Consider the following 19,114-nt stretch of genomic DNA (forward strand, 5'->3'; position numbering starts at 1 on the left):
TTAGATGTTGATACAGAATACAGACCCTGATTTAATACATGCTGAAATCCATCCCTATTCAGCAAAGCACTTAAGCATGCGTTTAACTTTCATATATACTTTGTGCACATTACCACTCTGAACATCAGTGGGATTTAAACATCTGCTTAATTGCTTTGAATTGAGGCCATATTCATAAGGCTATCACATATATTCTAAATTGTAGTCAGACAAATCCATGTTCTTTGTTAAATTGAATGAGAATGTAGATAAAAATCTATTCAGTTTCACTTTTTCCGGCTTTCATTATCTCAGCAATCTGTTGGGTTTTTTTAAGTGGTAAAATAAGGAAGCTGTCAGAGCTATACAGAATCTTCCCACTCCTGCTGTGATTAAATCAGCTGGAATAAAAAGGGAAGTTAGAAATGTACACACCAGACTTTGTTCTAGGCATTCTTAGCAACAGTGCAAATATCCACTCCCTTTACAAATATTTTGAGGAAATGTCAATCCATTACACTTTGAAGAAATTAAAGCCCATTATTGCTATGAAAGCAATATTTTGATGTAAATTGATTTACTGTGTACTAAGTACATTGCTTAAATATTTATACTAAAACTGACTTAAGCAATGACAGCACTTTTACAAGGTGCAAACCTAGCTTCCCATCCTACAAACATTTAAAGAGATGCGTAACTTTAAACAGTAAATGCTTGAAAGAACGGGACAGCAGTAACACTTTCAGATTTAAAAAAAAATTATGTCCTTTGAATTTGCAATAAATACTGAAATATATTCCTTAAATAAATATTGTAATTTTACGTATTTTTGTATTAATATGCAGGCTACACAGTACACAGTAAAAAAGGCAAAAAAAATTGTTTAAAACTGGAGAAGAATCATTTTACTTTTCTACCAAACATTTATAATCAAATGTCGAAACAAGACATTTTTAATCGTTTTATGGTCAATTTTGACATGTCACACAGGCAAAGACATGTCTAACTTCTTATTGTATAATCACAGAAATTAAGAGCCTAAAAACACATTCCCTTTAATTATACATTTAACTTCTTTGTTTTGGACTAGAGACCAAACAGGACTTTAACTAGATTTCTAGTGACTACCTTTCCCATGGAAGATTTTATATTCCAAACCATGCATCTATCCAGAAAGAACACTAACCATTTTATCTTTTCTTTTTTTCAAGAAACTTTCAAAAATCAAATCAGCTTCAACAGCCATTGTAATAAAATTCCCCGGGCCAGGAGCTTTTCAGTATTCTGATGCTGAGTAGAGCAGGTGAACTTCCTCATTTATCTTCTCTCTCCACCACTTCTCTTCTCTGGCGAGGTCACAGTGTAGCAGACAGCTATTATGCTTTTAATCAGTTTTATAAGCTTCCCACTTCCTCCCCGACTCTGTTTTGCACATGCCAGTAAACACATGATTTCTCTGCTGCAGCTCATCTGTTAGCAAATTCCAAACTGGCTAAAACTTGCCTGCCTTCCACTATTTCATGGGAAAAACTTCTGGTCTATAGCAGTCAGGTTGCTGTCAACTCTTTGATTTGTCTTATCATTCCAGCCCCCAAACTTTTCAATTGGGCTTCCCAAACTGTCTAGAAACATTGTAGCTCTCGCTCCAACAGAGATTTGACTTCTGTCTGCAAGTCAACCCTCAACCCCTTCCTGGGACGACTCCTCATGCTGCTTTCGTTGCTTTTTGTGAACCTTCCAGGTCTTGTTTGACATTACTTTTGTCCATCTTTGATTTCTGCAAGCATCACCATCCCTTGCTCCATTTGGGGTCAACAGGAACACCAGCTTACAATTCCTCTCCTATGAAACTAGATCCCACTGTTACCAGGGTTGCCTCTTTTCTACCCAAGTGGTTAGTCAAGCTTCAGGGCTACTAGGGATGTTCCAGCTGGAAGCAGAAATTGATGGAGTCTAGTATTTTGTTTGATGCAGTCTTGTTTACTTACAAGGAATGTACAAAGTCCTGCTCCTCCAAACACAGGAGGAACCAAAAACAAAAGGAGGAGTTTCTAAGCTTCCAGCACCAAGCTTCTTTAGCCAACAGATCCAAATGTGCTCTCTCCAGCTTTTCACACGGTACTGTGCTCACAGAGGCTATTGCTTGACTTTCTTACTTTTCCTCTGCCTGAGCCTCTCTCTGTGTTCTTGTCTGTACTCAGTTTGTGTCATCTTTTACACATCTAGCCACAGGATCTAATGGAACCTCCTGCCTACCTGGGCTAGTTTCTGAGCAGATTCTATTAGGTCTTCCTTTAGGTGTGGCCTTTAAGTATTTCTTACAACTATCTTAAGTGAAGGGCATGTTCACACATCAGTTTGAACGAGGTTTGAACACAACCCATCACAAAGTTTTACCCAGCTTATAACACAAGGAAATACAATACAAAACGAAAAGCCTGAAAATAACTCTCTTTTCACTGGGCTCAGCATATTAATGCATCCCTCTAGAACCAGCCAATAGTAGGTCATGCAAAAACCAGCCAGCTATAAACCAGAACTTTTTAATGTAACTTTTGGACAACAATAGGTGTTTATTGCAATTACTCTCCTTAGAGTACATAATCTTGAGAAAAACCTCTTCATTTCCCCATTGGATCAAAATGCATTAGAATATGGTTAGTGATGGAGAAAGTTTGAATTGGCAATGTATTCCCTTGTTTCAGTGGAGCTTGGTACCCAACCCTGTCTTTCTTTGGTGAAAATCAGGAGTAACTCCATTGAAGTCAATGGAGTCACAGTATAAACCAGAAGAATCAATGTATCCAAGCCATTTACATCTTGACAGCTTAAGGACTGCTACAGTATTCTATGTGATGAAGAGCAGGTTTTTGCCACCAACCATACCTTTAATTAAAAAATAAAGATATCAAGACAAAGCACAGTACACAGTTATTTATTGAAATACTTGAAAAGGCCGCAATGGAAAAAATAGGTTTGTCATGAGGATTTTATATTCATTAGATTAGTTGATCCATTAAAAAAGGTGCTGTCTAAAGGTAATTCTAACCAGGTATATAACCCACTGTGAACCATGCAACTAATACACATTAAAGTAGAGTAAGCACGGTGTACTATTGTAGTTCTACCTCACACACAGCTTTTACAAGAATGATTTATCGTGAGGAATTAAACAGCAACACTTTTTGAATTATAAACATTTATAATATACAAATTGTTTTCCATCTGATCTGAAAGGGCTATAAAACATAGTGGAAAGTGAAGCAACACAGAATTACACAAAGCATATGAAGTCTGTCTGGCAGTTTTTAAAGTTTACTTTTTTCTTTTAAAAGAGGACTCTCAGACAGTTAAACACGTCAGAGGTCATGTAACATACAAAATCGTTAGGCCACATCTGCCACAGTGACTTTTTCCTTAAAATATAGTTCAGTGGGTAAATTGGTTGGCTCTTCAGTTAAAAAAGAAAAAGAAAGCCACATATTCCGCCTTGTATAGCCTGTAGTCCCAAAAATAAACTTCAGATGCATTTGAAATAAATAAGTAATCCATGAACAAGTATGATCGTTGAGTTGAACCTACTCTATTGAAAATGAATTCCAATTATACACTCTCACTATGCTGAAACATCTAAGAACAGTATTTCTAATAACTTTTTGGGAAGCAATGTCTTACTGCCTTAATATATACAGATTATTTACAATATTCCCTTTTAGCCTCACAAATTAGGCCATTTTAGTTGGCTGTTACAATGCAATTTTTTCCACACATTATGCAATACTGTAGTTATAGCTTTCATTTAAAAGAATCTTATGCACGAATTACAAATATTAATAAAGTAACTCTGCATATATAAATATTTCTAGCAGAATTTAAAGCATTCAGAATGTACATAATTTTTTTAAATTTTTATTTGGTAGGAGCCAGTACTGCTTTTCAGATCATCGCTGCTTTAATAATGCTCTGTACATGGCAAAACCCAAAACTGCAAAGACTGTAGCACCAAAACTTGCTCGAAGCCAAAATGTGGAACTTTTGAGGTCTGCTTGTGTCACATGCCTGCAGTTTAAAAAGATAAAGATAATTAATTTCATGACAGGAATGTCAGGCACTTTGTTACGTCAAATAAAAATCTGCTTTTGGAAAATTATTAATACTTGTCATGCTTAAGCAGCACACCACTAGGGTTACAAAGTTTTAATCAATGCAAGCATTTATACTTCTCTTAAAGGCTTAGGACCTGATGCTGCAGGATCAAGTCATTAGTCAACTGTGAATGGGCGGAGGGCAGAACTGACTTATTTGACAGCAGCAAAAATTACTTCCTAAGGGAAAGCAGCTACAAATAATTAATTGCACATCCAGAGTGAGCAAATATCCCAGCACAGTGAAATACTAGTAAGATAATATTTTTAAAGGCCTCAGTTCACATATTTCTGCTTTTCAGAATTAAACCTTCCAAGCAATGTTGTATTACCACTTATTTAAAGTGCTGTCTGGCAAGCAGTTAATTGACAAGTAATACTTCTCCAAAAGCTAGAACCACAACAATGACAATTTGCAAATCCCTCCCCAATATATAATCACAAAAAGAGCAACAGGTAACTGTTCATCACAATACTAAATTGAAAACTGTTAAGAGAATGACATGCTAGTGGAACAGGCAGTGACAGTGACATGAACAGAAAAAAAAAAACAATGTAACAATAGGATGAAAGTGGTTGGATGACATAAAAAGCCACATTATTCATGACAAGATAGATACAGCCAATGAGCCACATCTCCCAGATACCACAAATAAAGTTTGTGAGCATGCTCAGTTAAACACTGCTAGCCATCTTCAAAATAGTCTCAAGTATGACAGCTTACCATAAAGCAGTAGATAAAGCGTTAAAAGTTATTACAGTGACCTTAATTTAAAGCACACCAAGTTTCAAACTGATTGTTATGGAGGTGATTTACAGAACCCACATAATATAGCTGAGTTTATAGATCTTATAAATTTGTATAACTATATTGAAAATAATGGGTTATGTGTTTGAAGCTTTACAAGCAGTTACAGCACAAGGAGTATACAGATATTCTGTGCATATACCATGTGCAAAACAGAGTTAGGTGACTATACAATGTGAATTACAGAACTATCATGCTGCTTTATAAAACATGGATTATGTAGTTGTTGTTACCACAACATACAAACCAGTGTAAAATATTGTTTAGCAAACATTTATAGTAATAACATGTCCTGTATATAAACACTTATTGTACATATAAATTTGCGTACTAGGGTATCACACACTGCAGAACAGACACAGGCTCTTCTGTTTATTTCTACTGAAGTGAAATGCAGCATATGAACAACCACTCACATCTGCTCTCCAAATTCCTATTCTTACTCAAAAGTTCCCTGTGAGATTATGATCTTGAAACAGACCAAACTCATGGTTTCTTGCAAGCATTAGTTCCCACAACTAATTTCTAAGAAATATCTCAGAACTAGATGTCAAGTAGTTTGGTTGTTTTTTTAAAGGCGAAAAATGGCAAGATCACCCCATTTAGGATATCGTTACCTGTCTTCAAGTAAATGTGGATCAAGAGATGACTCCATGAAGATGGAATCTTCTACAGAGCTGACGGCGTGCACCTGATGAATAATACTGCTCTCCTCGTCTGCTAACAGCACGGCACCCAACTCATCTATATGGAGTCTTAACCTTTTTTACACACATGCACAGTTTGCAGTTCATAGCATGGTTCAAAACAGGAAGTGACTCAATGTATGCCACACTTACACCTCACACAAGTTATATTCAGCTGCTCATTTGTTTTCATCTAATTCTTTGCTCTTGTGCAGTTGTTAAAAACTTAACATATAAAAATAGGAATTTGTTCAATGGCTAACTAGGTAACTAAATTAAATACAAAAAAAGAGCATGCTTAAAGACCTAGGAGGCTGTAGCATTAACCAACAAGAGCAAGGAATCTGCTATAAAAGCTGGAAACCTATGCTTCTTGACTTTTATTTTACCCCAGGATACTGCAGTACACCTTACACTGTACACTACAAGTATGTCTTCACTACACACATTTAAAAAAGGTATGCTCTTAACTCAGGTTAGCTAACTCAAGCTAAAATAGTAGCAAAGACATAGGAACTCATCTTTTAACTCAGGTTAGCAGCTTGAGTTAAACCTATAAGGGATCCTGGGGTTGAATTCAAATTGCTAACCTGTGTTATTAGCCAAGCTGCTATGTCTTCACTGCTATTTGAACCCAAATTAGCTAACCTAAGTTAAGAACACCTTTCTGTAATGAAAACATACCCTAATTGCAGTACTTCAGCAAAACAGGCTGTGTTAATACAGGAGTATTAGCTCTACTTCTGATGGACTTCCTTTACTATTGTTGGGTCAAGTCTGTACTTTAAGAAAATATAACTTTAAAATGTTTTTGTAGAGTGAATATGTACACTAAAACCTCAGTTTCAAAACTCCTTAAAATATAGAACAGCGTGTGTATATACTGACAAACTCTGAAGGGTGTATATTTTTGATATACTTAACAGCTCAAAAAAAATTTGAAATTGTCTGACAAAATATTTACATATATATTTTAAATGCATCAGTTTAAAAGTGTGACTCTATACTTGTTTAATTTAGACGCATCTCAACTTGTCTACTGAAGCTCCATCTATCGTTCAAGTCAGTATTTACTACTATTTCCAATCTATAGTTTGGCCTTTTACAACATTTCTGCACATGTGAATATTAACAAGCATTACATAAGGAAGTCCTTGAGCATGGCTAAAAGTTATCCTGTACCTTTAAAAGCAACTAAGGTAGTCTCATGATCATGCCAAAATCCTATTCCCATGTCAAAGCATCAGAGAATTTAATGACTCACTCACAGCATAGAATTTTTTTCTCCATTTAATCTAAGGCTCAGGGTAAAGCAGCTTTTCCTTTAACTAAATTAACCTGACCAAACTCTAAGGCCCAAGCCCTCATCCACTGAAACCAATAGGAGTCCTTCTATTGACATCAATGAGCACTGGATCATGCCCTGTACTTTTTGGCAGAAATTCTTCCAAGGGAGTTAGGAGTCCAGAACCAACCAAAATTCAGTGGGACTTGGGTATCCAATTCTTTTGGGCTCCTTTGAAAGTCCCAGCCTTTACTTATAAATGTTTCATAGCAATCGGTGTACACAGCAAATGGAATCTTTCCACAACTCAATGCCATACTCACATCTCTTATTAAAATAACCCCAAATAACAAAAAGGGGAAGTTTTCCATGTGGTTCAACTTTAATGTGGTTATACCACATGAAATTTTGTCCCAAACTCTACAGCTTCCATAATAGTATCAAAGAAAGCTTTCACAGTTTAGGAGTTTCTTCTGATCTCAAATACACAGGCAAACTAAATATATTAAAATAATATTTCAAAATTTTAAAATGACGTGTGAGAGATTAGGAATCTGTAATATATGAATGGTATGTCAGAAGCTATTATACTAGTGTCAGGTTAGCCAATAATAGATACTTCCACTAACTCCAAATGAGGGAAGAATTTGGTCCCTATCTTAAACAAGTTTCAGAGTAGCAGCCGTGTTAGTCTGTATCCTCAAAAAGAAAAGGAGTACTTGTGGCACCTTAGAGACTAACAAATTTATTTGAGCATAAGCTTTTGTGAGCTACAGCTCACTTCATCGGATGCCACAAGTACTCCTTTTCTTATCTTAAACAAGAAGACAAAGATGATCCTAAATTAGAAATAGAAACTGATGCAGAGTTTTATGAGATCTTGCCCTCTAGTAATAAGATTTAGCTCATCAACTTCCTGTAGTTTATTAAGCTTTCAAAATAAGACTTCTATGTTAGACACATTTGCTCCACATTATATTTAGAAACAGAACCCAGGTTTAAAAATAATTTGGAAAGAAAAAGCACAGAACTTTGCTTCAAATTGCCCTAAAACATTGAGGCAAGTAGCTGTTTTATCACCTGCTATTTTAGTGACATATGTTGCAGTCTAGAACAGTGTTTCTTTTAACAGACTTTAACAACTCACAAGAAGTTAGCATCACACAGTAAGCAAGATATTAACTGAGCATGCCTATTAATTACACCTGGGAACCGGTTGAACTGTCGGCCAACGTAGACAAGCTTTTAAGTCAACATTAGTAGCAGAAGAACCCCAAATTTGGGAAGATAATATTAGTTATAAAAAAATCTCCAAAAATTTCCACATGCTAACTGGCAAAGCATATAAAAAGAGTAGCAGATGAGGTCAACACCACCTTGTCATGACGGAAATGGACCAGCCATATGGATACTTACACCAAATGATAAATAATAAATTAACAAACAGCAAGCAACAGCAGTTTACTTTGACAAACAATATATTTTAGCCACAAGTTGTTAAGCAACTGAATTTAAAATAAAAACACACTAAGTATACATGCAAGTTGCTGCAGCTTTCATTTAAATATTACATTTAGGCACATAATTTTCTATGTTGTAAACACATTCTGGATATTAGAATTTTTTCCCCATTAGCCATCTAATATATGAAAAGCAACAAGTGCATTTTAGTGCACACACAATGCCTGTGACAATGTAAAAAGCCAGTTCAAGATACCCCATTTGTAAAACAGTGCATTAGCATAGCTTTGCAAAATTCTGCTTGGCTATAGCCAGTAATGAGTGGTAGGAAATGGTCAATAAAAGAGCATTAATTTTCATCATCATCATCATGGTAGAAGTGAATACCTGTATAATTTGCCTGTATAATTTAACAGATTTTTATGGTGATTTTGGAAGGCTGTAAGAACATATTCCCTAAAAATGTAAGTGCACTACACCATAAAGTCTAAACACTTATACTGGATTCAGGGAACTACTCTTTTCTCTATTACAGTCAGTAAATAGTGCTTTTTTCCAGATTGGGTTTCACAGAAGGAGGGTTTTATAGGCAACTGAAACTGTAGGAACAAATCCTAAAACTGTTGAAATAATCATGTTTTTATGTGCAAGGTTTTTTTTAAAAAATATGTTAAATAAAACCCCACTCTTATTTCCACTATTTCAATTTCAGAATCTAAGAATTAAACTTAACCGAAAAAATCTCCCTGATGGAACCATCATCATTCTCATGCATAAGAATAAATACAAACATCTTGTTTTTAACCATAAACTCAATTGCCAGAGTAAAATGCAGCTATTGTATAAGAGAAACAAGATGAATGAATGATTTAAAACCAACAAAGCAGAAAGAAAAAACAAATCTCATTGAACATTCCAAATAGATGCAGTATAACAAAACAAAACAAAACAAAACAAAACAAACAAAAAACCAAAAAAAAAACCCCAAAAACACAACCCCCTCAAGTTGATGGTTAAAAAAGGGTTAGAATTACACAGAAAAACTTTTTTAAAAAGAGGTAAAATAATGTAGTAAAAGGAGAGTGAATGCCAGCCAGACAAATGAAAATGAACACCTAAAGGAAAGAACAAATTAAAAATATAAAAATACAACAACATACGAACAAGTGCTTTCTCTCACGCATGCAATCTGCAGTGTTTAGAATGCAGTGCCATCTTCCTAGTGGAATCTATGAACAAGGATCCTGGGTAGTTCAAACCAACAATCCTGCTCCTCCATAACAGATACATTAAATGGATAAACGTCCCCATTTCTCTCAATCTGTTTTTCTGCTAAACTAGGAAATCCCAAAAGAATCCGTAAAGAGGGTCAGACACAAGAGACACTGAATGTAGGTGGATGCATGATATTTCATTTGCACAAAATCACTGCTATTGTGTTAACTGCTGGGTTTGGAATATTAAAAATGATTACAAAATAATATTTTGTCATCATGATTATATATAAACAGTAACTACCAACACCTGCTAACAATAGCAATTAGGCGTTAAATCTAAATGCATTTCAGTTTACAGATTAATCATGCATTCCTCTGCTATCTAGAGGGTTAATATTTCAGGGTGGGAGGGAGATCATGACATTAGCTTCTCCACTGAGACAGGTCTCCTTGCTTCCTAGTTAAGTAATGTTTTTCCTGACTTTCTGACTTAGCGGTAAGCAGCTGTAGAAGCAAGCAGAGAAAACCATACAAGGCATAACAATTGCATTTTAAAAACTTCTTAATTCAAATGCATTTTCTGTTGAGGTTGTGTTTTATAGACACTAAATCGACATCAAATAATGTTCCCTCATTATCTCTTTCTTTAAATACCTTGTTTCCCCTGTGAAAATGTTCTTTAAATCTACCTATTCTGTTAAACCAGAAAAACACCTCCAGTGGTTCTCCTTGTTAGTCTATAATTAAAGGTTAATCTCTGCTTTCATTTTATGAAACAATATTTATGAGAATGAACAAACATCTTAGTTTCAGAGTAGCAGCCGTGTTAGTCTGTATTCGCAAAAAGAAAAGGAGTACTTGTGGCACCTTAGAGACTAACAAATTTATTTGAGCATAAGCTTTCGTGAGCTACAGCTCACTTCATCGGTTCTATTTTTCTTTAAAATACATTTATTTACATACACACTACTCAGTTCACTCTACTGAAGTGTGGAGAGACTGTGTGAAACTATGTATCCCATGGTCTTTAGGGGTTCGGTAAGCAAATGCTGTGAGAGGAAAAGGAAGAGCTAGAAAGGAGGGGAGCTGGTTAAATAAACATATTGGTGAGCTGGACACCTAGAGTAAAGACAATTCGCTTTAAGTAAATGACCAATACAACAGATCATAGAAAGCAAACTTTTTTCCAACATGGTCAGGGCAGAAGCTCTCCCATGAATTCTCCTCCTCCTCCAAATTATGAACCTGTCACAGAGAAGGTGACATATTCTGGTGCTTGTGATTCCCAACCGTACAGTGTCAAGGACTGGGGGTGACTGCACTGCAAGACTGGCCAACAGAGGACAGCATGTCAGCCAAAGTCTCCACTATTATCTTGGATCAATCTAGTAAGGGATCTGATGGAGGATTCTCAAATAGGAGAGCAGCAAGGGGAAGAAGCAGCATATAGCTAAGAAACAGGGACAACTATCCATGGCCATTTTGAAAGGGGAATTGGGTATGGATTATGTGACTCCCTCATCCCCTTGGGGCGCTCACAGCCTTCCTATTGAGGAGTTTGAAGAGTTGCTGTTTTCTGAGATTTTCAAGTGTGTTAAATTGGCTGCATGGCTGGGTTTGAATAAATGAGTGGGAACAAGTTTCAAGGGGACTTTATGAGGGACAATTTATGTAGAAAAGATGCAACACGAATGAATAGCGTCAAATGTTTCATTGTCATTTCTAAGTCGACAATCTTAATTTTCTGAGCTAAAAGGTTTCTCTTCTATAAATTCACATTGTACTGTTATTAGTTGTACACTGAACTCGAAAAGATACATTTCACTAAAACTCTCTCCATACTCTCTGCACACAAATCAGAAATACGATCAGAGCCCTTGTATACATACAGCCTGCATATAAAGGTGATGCCTACTCTGTTTTAGGACTATAATGATCTGAAACTAACAAAAGGTATCACACAAAACATGCAACACAAGACTTTCAGGATATGCAAGAATGCATTCTAATCCTGACCTTCCAAGATGCATATCACAACCATCTGTCACTCCAAGAAAAATATGGAACATGGAGCCACTGCACTACAGAATTATTGTTCGGTTTGAACTCCCATTCATTTGCTGGGCCAAGATGACAGAATTTCAGCTGTTAGTAATTTGTGTGTGTGTCAAAGACAGGGGTTTAACCAACACAGCCTGCAATACAAGTAAGACAAGATGCAGCACTGTTTTCAATTATGAAAAATATTATCAAAAATATTTTAATGTTCATTTATCAATTATTTTTTTCCAAAATACTTGAATGTTTGGGTGGTTAAAAATTTTCTACAGTAGCTAATTTTCTTAAAGTGTATAAGCAGGTTGTGTTTTGTTCAAGAGTAGCTGGCTGTTAAAGCTGCAGATTTCTTCACATCATATCCACTAATCTGTACAAACTGAAGATTAGTAAAATGTGTTTTGTATTAACTCCCACAAGTTAAGTGGTATGAATTGTATTATAAACATAATTACACTGAATAGTACTGCTTTACATAAGCCTTACTTTTGCCTGCAACAATACTTAAATAAAATGGATTTCTAAAATTCATGTCTAAGAAAGATACAGATCTCATTCATACTACACAGGTGTTTTATATATTATTCTAGTACTAAACAGATTTTAAAACATTGTTAATTTTTCATTCTTGACTATCTACCTAAAAAGATAGCAAAATATTGAAGAATTAGACCTATCGCCTAATTGGCTGAGTTGAGCATCAAGTTGGCAATGCTTCAATACATTACTATTAGATTAAGGCCTATAGTTGATATAGTGATCAACTATACTTTTAAGTTAAAGAGGTCATAAAACTTGACTCATTTTACTGCAAATATTAAGAGAAGCATCTGTCTGGTGGATATGGAGTGAAAATCTGCATCATATAAAGTTACCAATTGCCTTTTTTTTTTTTTTTTTAGTATTTTAAAAGCACGCCTGGTACCTAGTAAATAAAGTTAAGGACCTGTTAAGAACTGCAGTGAAGAGTTTGTTCTTTACAGATTGCAGCAAGTCTGAGTTGAGGAAGTTCTGACAGATGCAAAATGTACACCTGTTGCAGGCGCACATACAGCGTAATCGGGCATGGCTGCAAAAACACACAGAAGGACACAAGTTGAGATCTTGCTCATTAAATCAGGCACACATTAGGGCTGTGCCAAAACCAAGAGATTTAGGAATAAATTAGTTATATTTGAAAGAGGAAAAGAAAGGTCAGCCGGGGAGGCAAGGGTAGACTAAAGCTGTGCAGAATTCCAGGGCTAGATGTTTTACGTCTAGATGACACACTGGCAAACGCCTCCTCCTACACAGATAAAAACTGGAAAACACAAACATTAATAAAAATGTTTGTTATATCTGTCTTCAGGAACAAAGTATCATAAAGGTTGAATGGAATGTGTCTGCACAGCAATAGATAACACCCTCTTCTCAATCAAAGGAAAGGAAAATTGAAGAAGCCACATTTTCTATCACTCAGTAACAGAACACATTTTACTTTATAAAGTGACACAAATAACCAATTTTTCCATTCCCCTTCCCTCCCCCACAAACTAATATACACATGCTTGAAAACCAGGGAGGAATAAGGGATATTTCTAAGACAAACGAATACTCAGTGCCACACACAGTTTTAAATGTCCTAATATTCCAGCACTACCGAATAAACCAAAAGTAAAAAACAAAACAGAAACCTTACTGCTCTAATTCAAGAGATCCCATTTTTTAAAATCTAGATTTCTGGCTGAAGATGACATTACTTCTCTTTAATTTAAAGCCAGTGCCAGCTGTCATACTAGAATCCATCTGTTATTTAATAATGTATATCTAGTTCACCACAATACATAAAGCTCCACCTACCAACTAAAGAGGGATGTAAAGTATGGTTAGCAACAGAGTGAGATGCTTAGTGAGAAGCAATGTAATTTTAAATATATTAAATCTGAAGTCTGACAAATATATATATTTGGGCACCATATAAAATATGTAATAGCTAATAGATTTGTGAAACTAAGTCACAAACATTATTAATTACATGTCCTACATAGGCATTATTAACCAATGAAACCTCAGTGCATTTCTAGGGAATTATTGTACACTAAGTAATGTTATGAATCATAACTGTCTATGGATCTGAATTGCAATAATTGTCAGGTAAGTCAATTTTATTTGTTTATGACTATGACTTGAAAATATTACCAAGCAGTACTGGGTCATACATCTTAATGGTTTCTTTCATTGCTTTAAACAACAAATAGGGCATACTGTGAATGTGTAATTCGGTGAATATTTAAGAAACATTTCTATATACCTAAAATAATTGCTACAAATATGCTATGATTTTACCATTTTAGTAGAACATGGATTGTATCTTATTGCTAAGTGTTATAAAATGTGAACAACGTTGTGTCAGTTCATCAAATACTGATTACCATTTTGTATGTAAGAAAACAGAAAAATCCTAGATGTCACTTTCCTAGTTATGTGGTACATCACTGTAGTCTCAGTGACTTTCAGTCTTAAAAGTAATCTCCCAGAAAGGCACTTGTTTATGTTATGGCTCTCAGACTCATGCATCTACTGGATATAATACGACAGGGGCATATCACCAATAGCCATTCAAAAGCCACCACTACTGTCCAGAATTCTATATCTAAACATGGACTCAAAAGTGCTGAGCACCTGCAATTTAGTTTTAAGTCAGTGGGAACTGTGGGTGCTCAGTACCTTTGAAACTCAGACGCACATATGTATATGAAATATTATATCTTAATTGCACTCTCTGTTACTGTTAAGACATTTTGTAGCAATGATTCATTATATTATTATTATTACATTAATAAACTCACTACACTAGTAGTTATGACATATGGGAGTCTAGTCTCTTCTGCATATGCTCACAGTTCCCCACTGACAATGATTAACAGCAATGAGTTATGTATGCATACATGAAGAGAACAGAACTCTGTATCTATTGGATTAATGGAACCTTCTAAATCGCTGATATCACTAGCACCTCTCTCTGATGCTAAACAACTTAAATGAGGCAGAGAGTTCCATCCTCTTGGTTAAGAATGGCATGCAGTGTTGTCATGATCCATGCAGTATGAAAACTATGATGCTTGACTACTTACGGATACATGGCCATTGTTGTCAGTTTAACAAAGATATCCTTACTCGGTATATCAACAGTGTTACAAGTAAAGGCTTGCGGTGGAGGCATTTTGTGTTTCTTGCAGAAGTCAGCAGGGGAAATGCTATATTCTTGTTTAACTTCATGTAGGTCTGACTTTGCAGCTACCACTAAGCAAGGTATTTTGCTGTCCACGAAGTGTTGCTGCAAATTAAAAGAAAAATATTGAGACAAACAGGAGTTCATGTGTTCAAACAACTTGGAATAGCCTATTATTATTGTTTCTCGTGGCAACATCAAGCATTCAAAGGCTTAGCTGAGCCCAACTCTAGAAGCAGAGTGCTCTGCATAGGCAGCTAAACCATAGCTGGGCATTAGTAACAGAAGCCCACCAAGCTCTTTCTGCATTTTTAAATGCATCAACTGCAAATAATCAGCAATCATGCAGGAGGCATATGCACTTCTGGTGCCAAACTCAGACAGCCAGGAATGCTGATAACTGAAAGTGAAGATTTATTTTCCCCCTAGTGAACCAGTGTAATGAGATACGTAAAAAAGATACAAACCTTAAAAATCCTAGCACAGTATTCAAAGGATTTAGGATTACTGACATCATACACCAAGCAAACAGCATCACATATGGTCTCGGCATCAGTTAAAAATTCAGATTCACCAACATCATGTAGCTGAAAAAGCAGGAAAAAAGCTTTGATATTATGAAATTAATTGCATAACTCTCTCTTCTGTTTTGATTTCTTTTTCTTTTTAATTTCCTATTAGGTTTATTCAAGCTCAAAATAACACAGAGAACGTGCCATAAAGCTACCACAAGACCTGCTACTACCACATCTGCAGGCAACCAAAATACTCTCAGCATAAAGAAATATTTGCTGAAACCACCTAATGCCTTATATTCCCATTCAATCTGGTTCTCATCCTAGAGTCAAAACCACTGAGCAAAGGACTAAACAAGAACTTGCAAAACAAGGGAGCATTCCAATTATGATGAATGAACCACATTTAAACAAATGTTAAAGGGTATTTCCAATCTTCACAGATCTTCACCGGTTGAAGATTCTGAATACATTTTAAAACACTAATTTGTCTGGCAATATATCAGTGCCAGTGTTTCAAGGGTTAACTAAACTATCATCCATCTGACAGGTTTTCATTCTGTGACCTGTAAATTCCTTGCTATATTTCCCCCTTCTATTCTGTCTTATGCTGGAATCTCTCTAAATACGCAAACGAGCCCAAAGAAAACACATACATACTCTAGAAATGGGTAGATGTATTTTCTACAGCCTAAGTGCTGAAAAGTATCTTAACACTGCATTGACTACATGTTTAGAAATAAAGAAAATAAGATGGAAGATTTTAATTTGATGTGTGTATTAGATTTGAGAAGTTGAATGTTTTCTAAATTAGGTGTTGTGATAATTAGGATATATAACAACAGAACAGAAGCCTTGTAACAGGAGTCCAACTGAATAAGTGCAATTAAGATGATCTCAGAGTGTTTTTGGTACATTTTAAGGGAAGGTGCCAAAAATAAAATATTGCACAATCAATAATTTACAGAGTTATATAAACTTAATTTTGCAAGCAGCTAGAAATCTGTAGTTAACGCTGCTCAAAGAAAGTATTTAAGTCTTAAAAAAGCACTCACACCCAGAACACAAGACAGCTAAATCCAGACAAGAAACAATTGCCTCAAGTAAATGTAGCCTTCTGTAAACCAGTTAATACAACATATTTTAAAATTTATTTATATATATATATATATATACACACACACACACTACATCTTTGATACTTCATGACTGACAAAATATATATATTAATATATATATACAAAATAAATATATAAAAAAAACCGATGATGTAGTCTTACCAGCAAGTATTTTTCTTGCCCATATACATAGACTGTATTCATTGCATAGTAAGATTTGTGCTCTGCACGTATTTGCCTCTGCCTCTGAAAACACAAAGAATTTAAAGGTTAGACAATAATCAATAGCAACTTCCTCCCCATAAAAACTGTATTTAAATAATTTTTCAGGTTCCTACTCAGTTGCACTTGCTTAATATCAGAGAACTATGGTGAAGTCTTATATTATGAAGACTTCATAGTATGCTAGTAAACATGTAGCTGTAGTACATTTTGTCAGTCATGAAGTATCAAAGATTAAAACTACTAACGTAAAAGGAAAAGAACAAAGCACATTTTGCAAGGCAGTATCCTCAATTGCCATATCTGTTCACTTACTTGATAATTTGTAAAATTCTGCAATCCATGATGGCTTTCCCAAACTTTAGTGCTAACAAGAAAAGTTTAAGGCAGCTACCTGTATAGAATCACAGAATCATAGAATATCAGGGTTGGAAGGGACCTCAGGAGGTCATCGAGTCCAACCCCCTGCTCAAAGCAGGACCAATCCCCAACTAAATCATCACAGTCAGGGCACGCTGTCAACAGAATTTTGTTACCTAAACTTAACTCTCAATATTATTTAATTACAACTCAAATTAAAAAGAAAATGTTTCTTACCATTAGATTTCTTCCAAGAAGTGCCTGGAGAACACCACTTTTCCCACAGCCTTTCATCCCAATAACATTACATCGGAACACATTCCTTTGAGTCTGCTTTTTCTGGAGGTCTATCTTTTTATCTCTAGTTACTTTAAAAAAAAAAATTAAAATTCCTACAGTAGGAACAGTTAAATTACTTAAATCATATTTGAAACATCTGTAATAAAAATCTTTAATATCCCAATGGCACACACTTTTTAAAAAGTTCAAGTGAACAAAATGCCAACTAATTCAACAGGAATCAAGAATCTTTTCATATGATGGTGTCATTTATAAAAGTCATAATCTTTTACATATATACTTTTTTACTTTTATAAACAAACTAGAATGCTCTCCAGGATATTATTCCTTTTCAAAATATGTCTGTGTTCTAAGCAGAAAGGAGAAAAAAACACACAGAACATTTCATTTAAACTCAATTTACAGCTTGGCAATTGGATGTATGAAACTGATCTTTTAAAATAAGCTCCCAAACTGTATTAACAGCATTTCAGATACTTACCTGTAATTGCTGATGCTTGAGACTCTTGCTCTGTCAGTATTGAATAGCCTAAATAGCCCAAGTACTCCAGGCAGCGCTGTACATCTAAATATGTAGTTAGTCTAAGGAAAAAAAGAGGGGAAAAAATCCCAAAACAATTATTCCTAAATTGCCAACATCCACCATTCCAGATTTCTATTAAAAGTACTTGTGCCCTATGTATTACATCTGGCAAAAGCAGAGTGTTCTGGTGCCATCCAGTGATGAGAACACACGTGTTTTAAAGTTAAATGGCCCTAGTTTTATTAATATAATGAACCCATTATACTATACTTTGATCTTAGCCCCTGCTAAGATCAAACCACCCATGCTGACAACCTATACAATGCTTTTCACAACACAAAAGGAATGTGATTGCTCCTCCCTTGTATTCCCAACTCACTGTCAAGAGGAAAGCAAACAGAAGACAGCAACATCTTTAATGTTTACAGGAGGTATATATAGAGAAAATACTGACTAACTATTGAGAGGGTGACAATTAATGACTCAATAATCATACTACTTCAGGCAGATTTCCAAAATCTGGTGAGAGTCCTGAAGCCATGATCATTGGACACTGCCCAAATTCCAGAACAGCCTGTAGTTCTCTGAGCAGCAGGCCACACAGTGGCTCCAAAAGCTCTACTGCTTTGGTCAATTCTTCAACATTTTGGCTTTCTTCCTTTCTACATAATAGCAGATCTTCAACAGAAAGCTTTAAAATGGGATCTTATAGTGAATGTCCTCAATACTGTTCCTACATGTTAGTTCTCTAAAGTGCTTTGCCGCATTCAAAAGAAACTTAAGTGGTACCTGAAATGGAATCATCCAATAGCTTTTCTTAGATAAATATCAAACATTCTCTCATAGGTGATATACTGGTAAAGTATGCATTAATTACATAGCAAGTACATGGTTACATTTGATTTAGCAATTATGTAAATCAAACAAACTGGATTCTGGGGGGCTCCATTATCAATGATCTCAAATGAACTAAGGACAGCGGGATTGACAAAATCCAAAAATAATATACATCCCTTAAATATTCTTGTGACAATGGCTGGTTGGTACAGAAAGTTAGTATTTCTGGAGACCTATGTTTCAATCCTATGTAGGTCAAGTAAGAAGAAATTTAGTGATTTCAGATTAGCCCCTTTAAGCATGGATGCTCATATAAAAACCACACCATGTAATTTAATGTGACTGGTAAATGTTTGGATAGGAGAGGCTCAGGATTAGACAAGCAAGTGACA

The 19,114-nt window shown here is 35.3% G+C and overlaps 1 protein-coding gene across 4 annotated transcripts in view; it reads right to left on the reverse strand.

Moving 5' to 3' along the window:
* Nucleotides 1-2,898: 2,898 nt before the first annotated feature.
* RHOT1 (ras homolog family member T1) overlaps nt 2,899-19,114 on the reverse strand; it is a 44,580-nt gene continuing 28,364 nt past the window's right edge. For 2 of the 4 annotated variants that reach the window (XM_048819266.2, XM_048819268.2), the window contains exons 14-21: nt 17,844-17,944; nt 17,300-17,430; nt 16,643-16,726; nt 15,315-15,434; nt 14,750-14,952; nt 12,583-12,705; nt 5,550-5,693; nt 2,899-4,038 (exon numbers count right to left, since the gene is read on the reverse strand). In XM_048819266.2, the coding sequence (XP_048675223.1) occupies nt 3,921-4,038; nt 5,550-5,693; nt 12,583-12,705; nt 14,750-14,952; nt 15,315-15,434; nt 16,643-16,726; nt 17,300-17,430; nt 17,844-17,944 (1,024 nt within the window). In that variant the 3' untranslated portion in view covers nt 2,899-3,920. The remainder of the gene's footprint in view (nt 4,039-5,549; nt 5,694-12,582; nt 12,706-14,749; nt 14,953-15,314; nt 15,435-16,642; nt 16,727-17,299; nt 17,431-17,843; nt 17,945-19,114) is intronic. The other 2 variants (XM_048819269.2, XM_048819271.2) reach the window with 2 other exon arrangements.

Source organism: Caretta caretta, chromosome 14 (assembly GCF_965140235.1).
Source record: "Caretta caretta isolate rCarCar2 chromosome 14, rCarCar1.hap1, whole genome shotgun sequence".
NCBI classification, from domain to species: Eukaryota; Metazoa; Chordata; order Testudines; family Cheloniidae; genus Caretta; species Caretta caretta.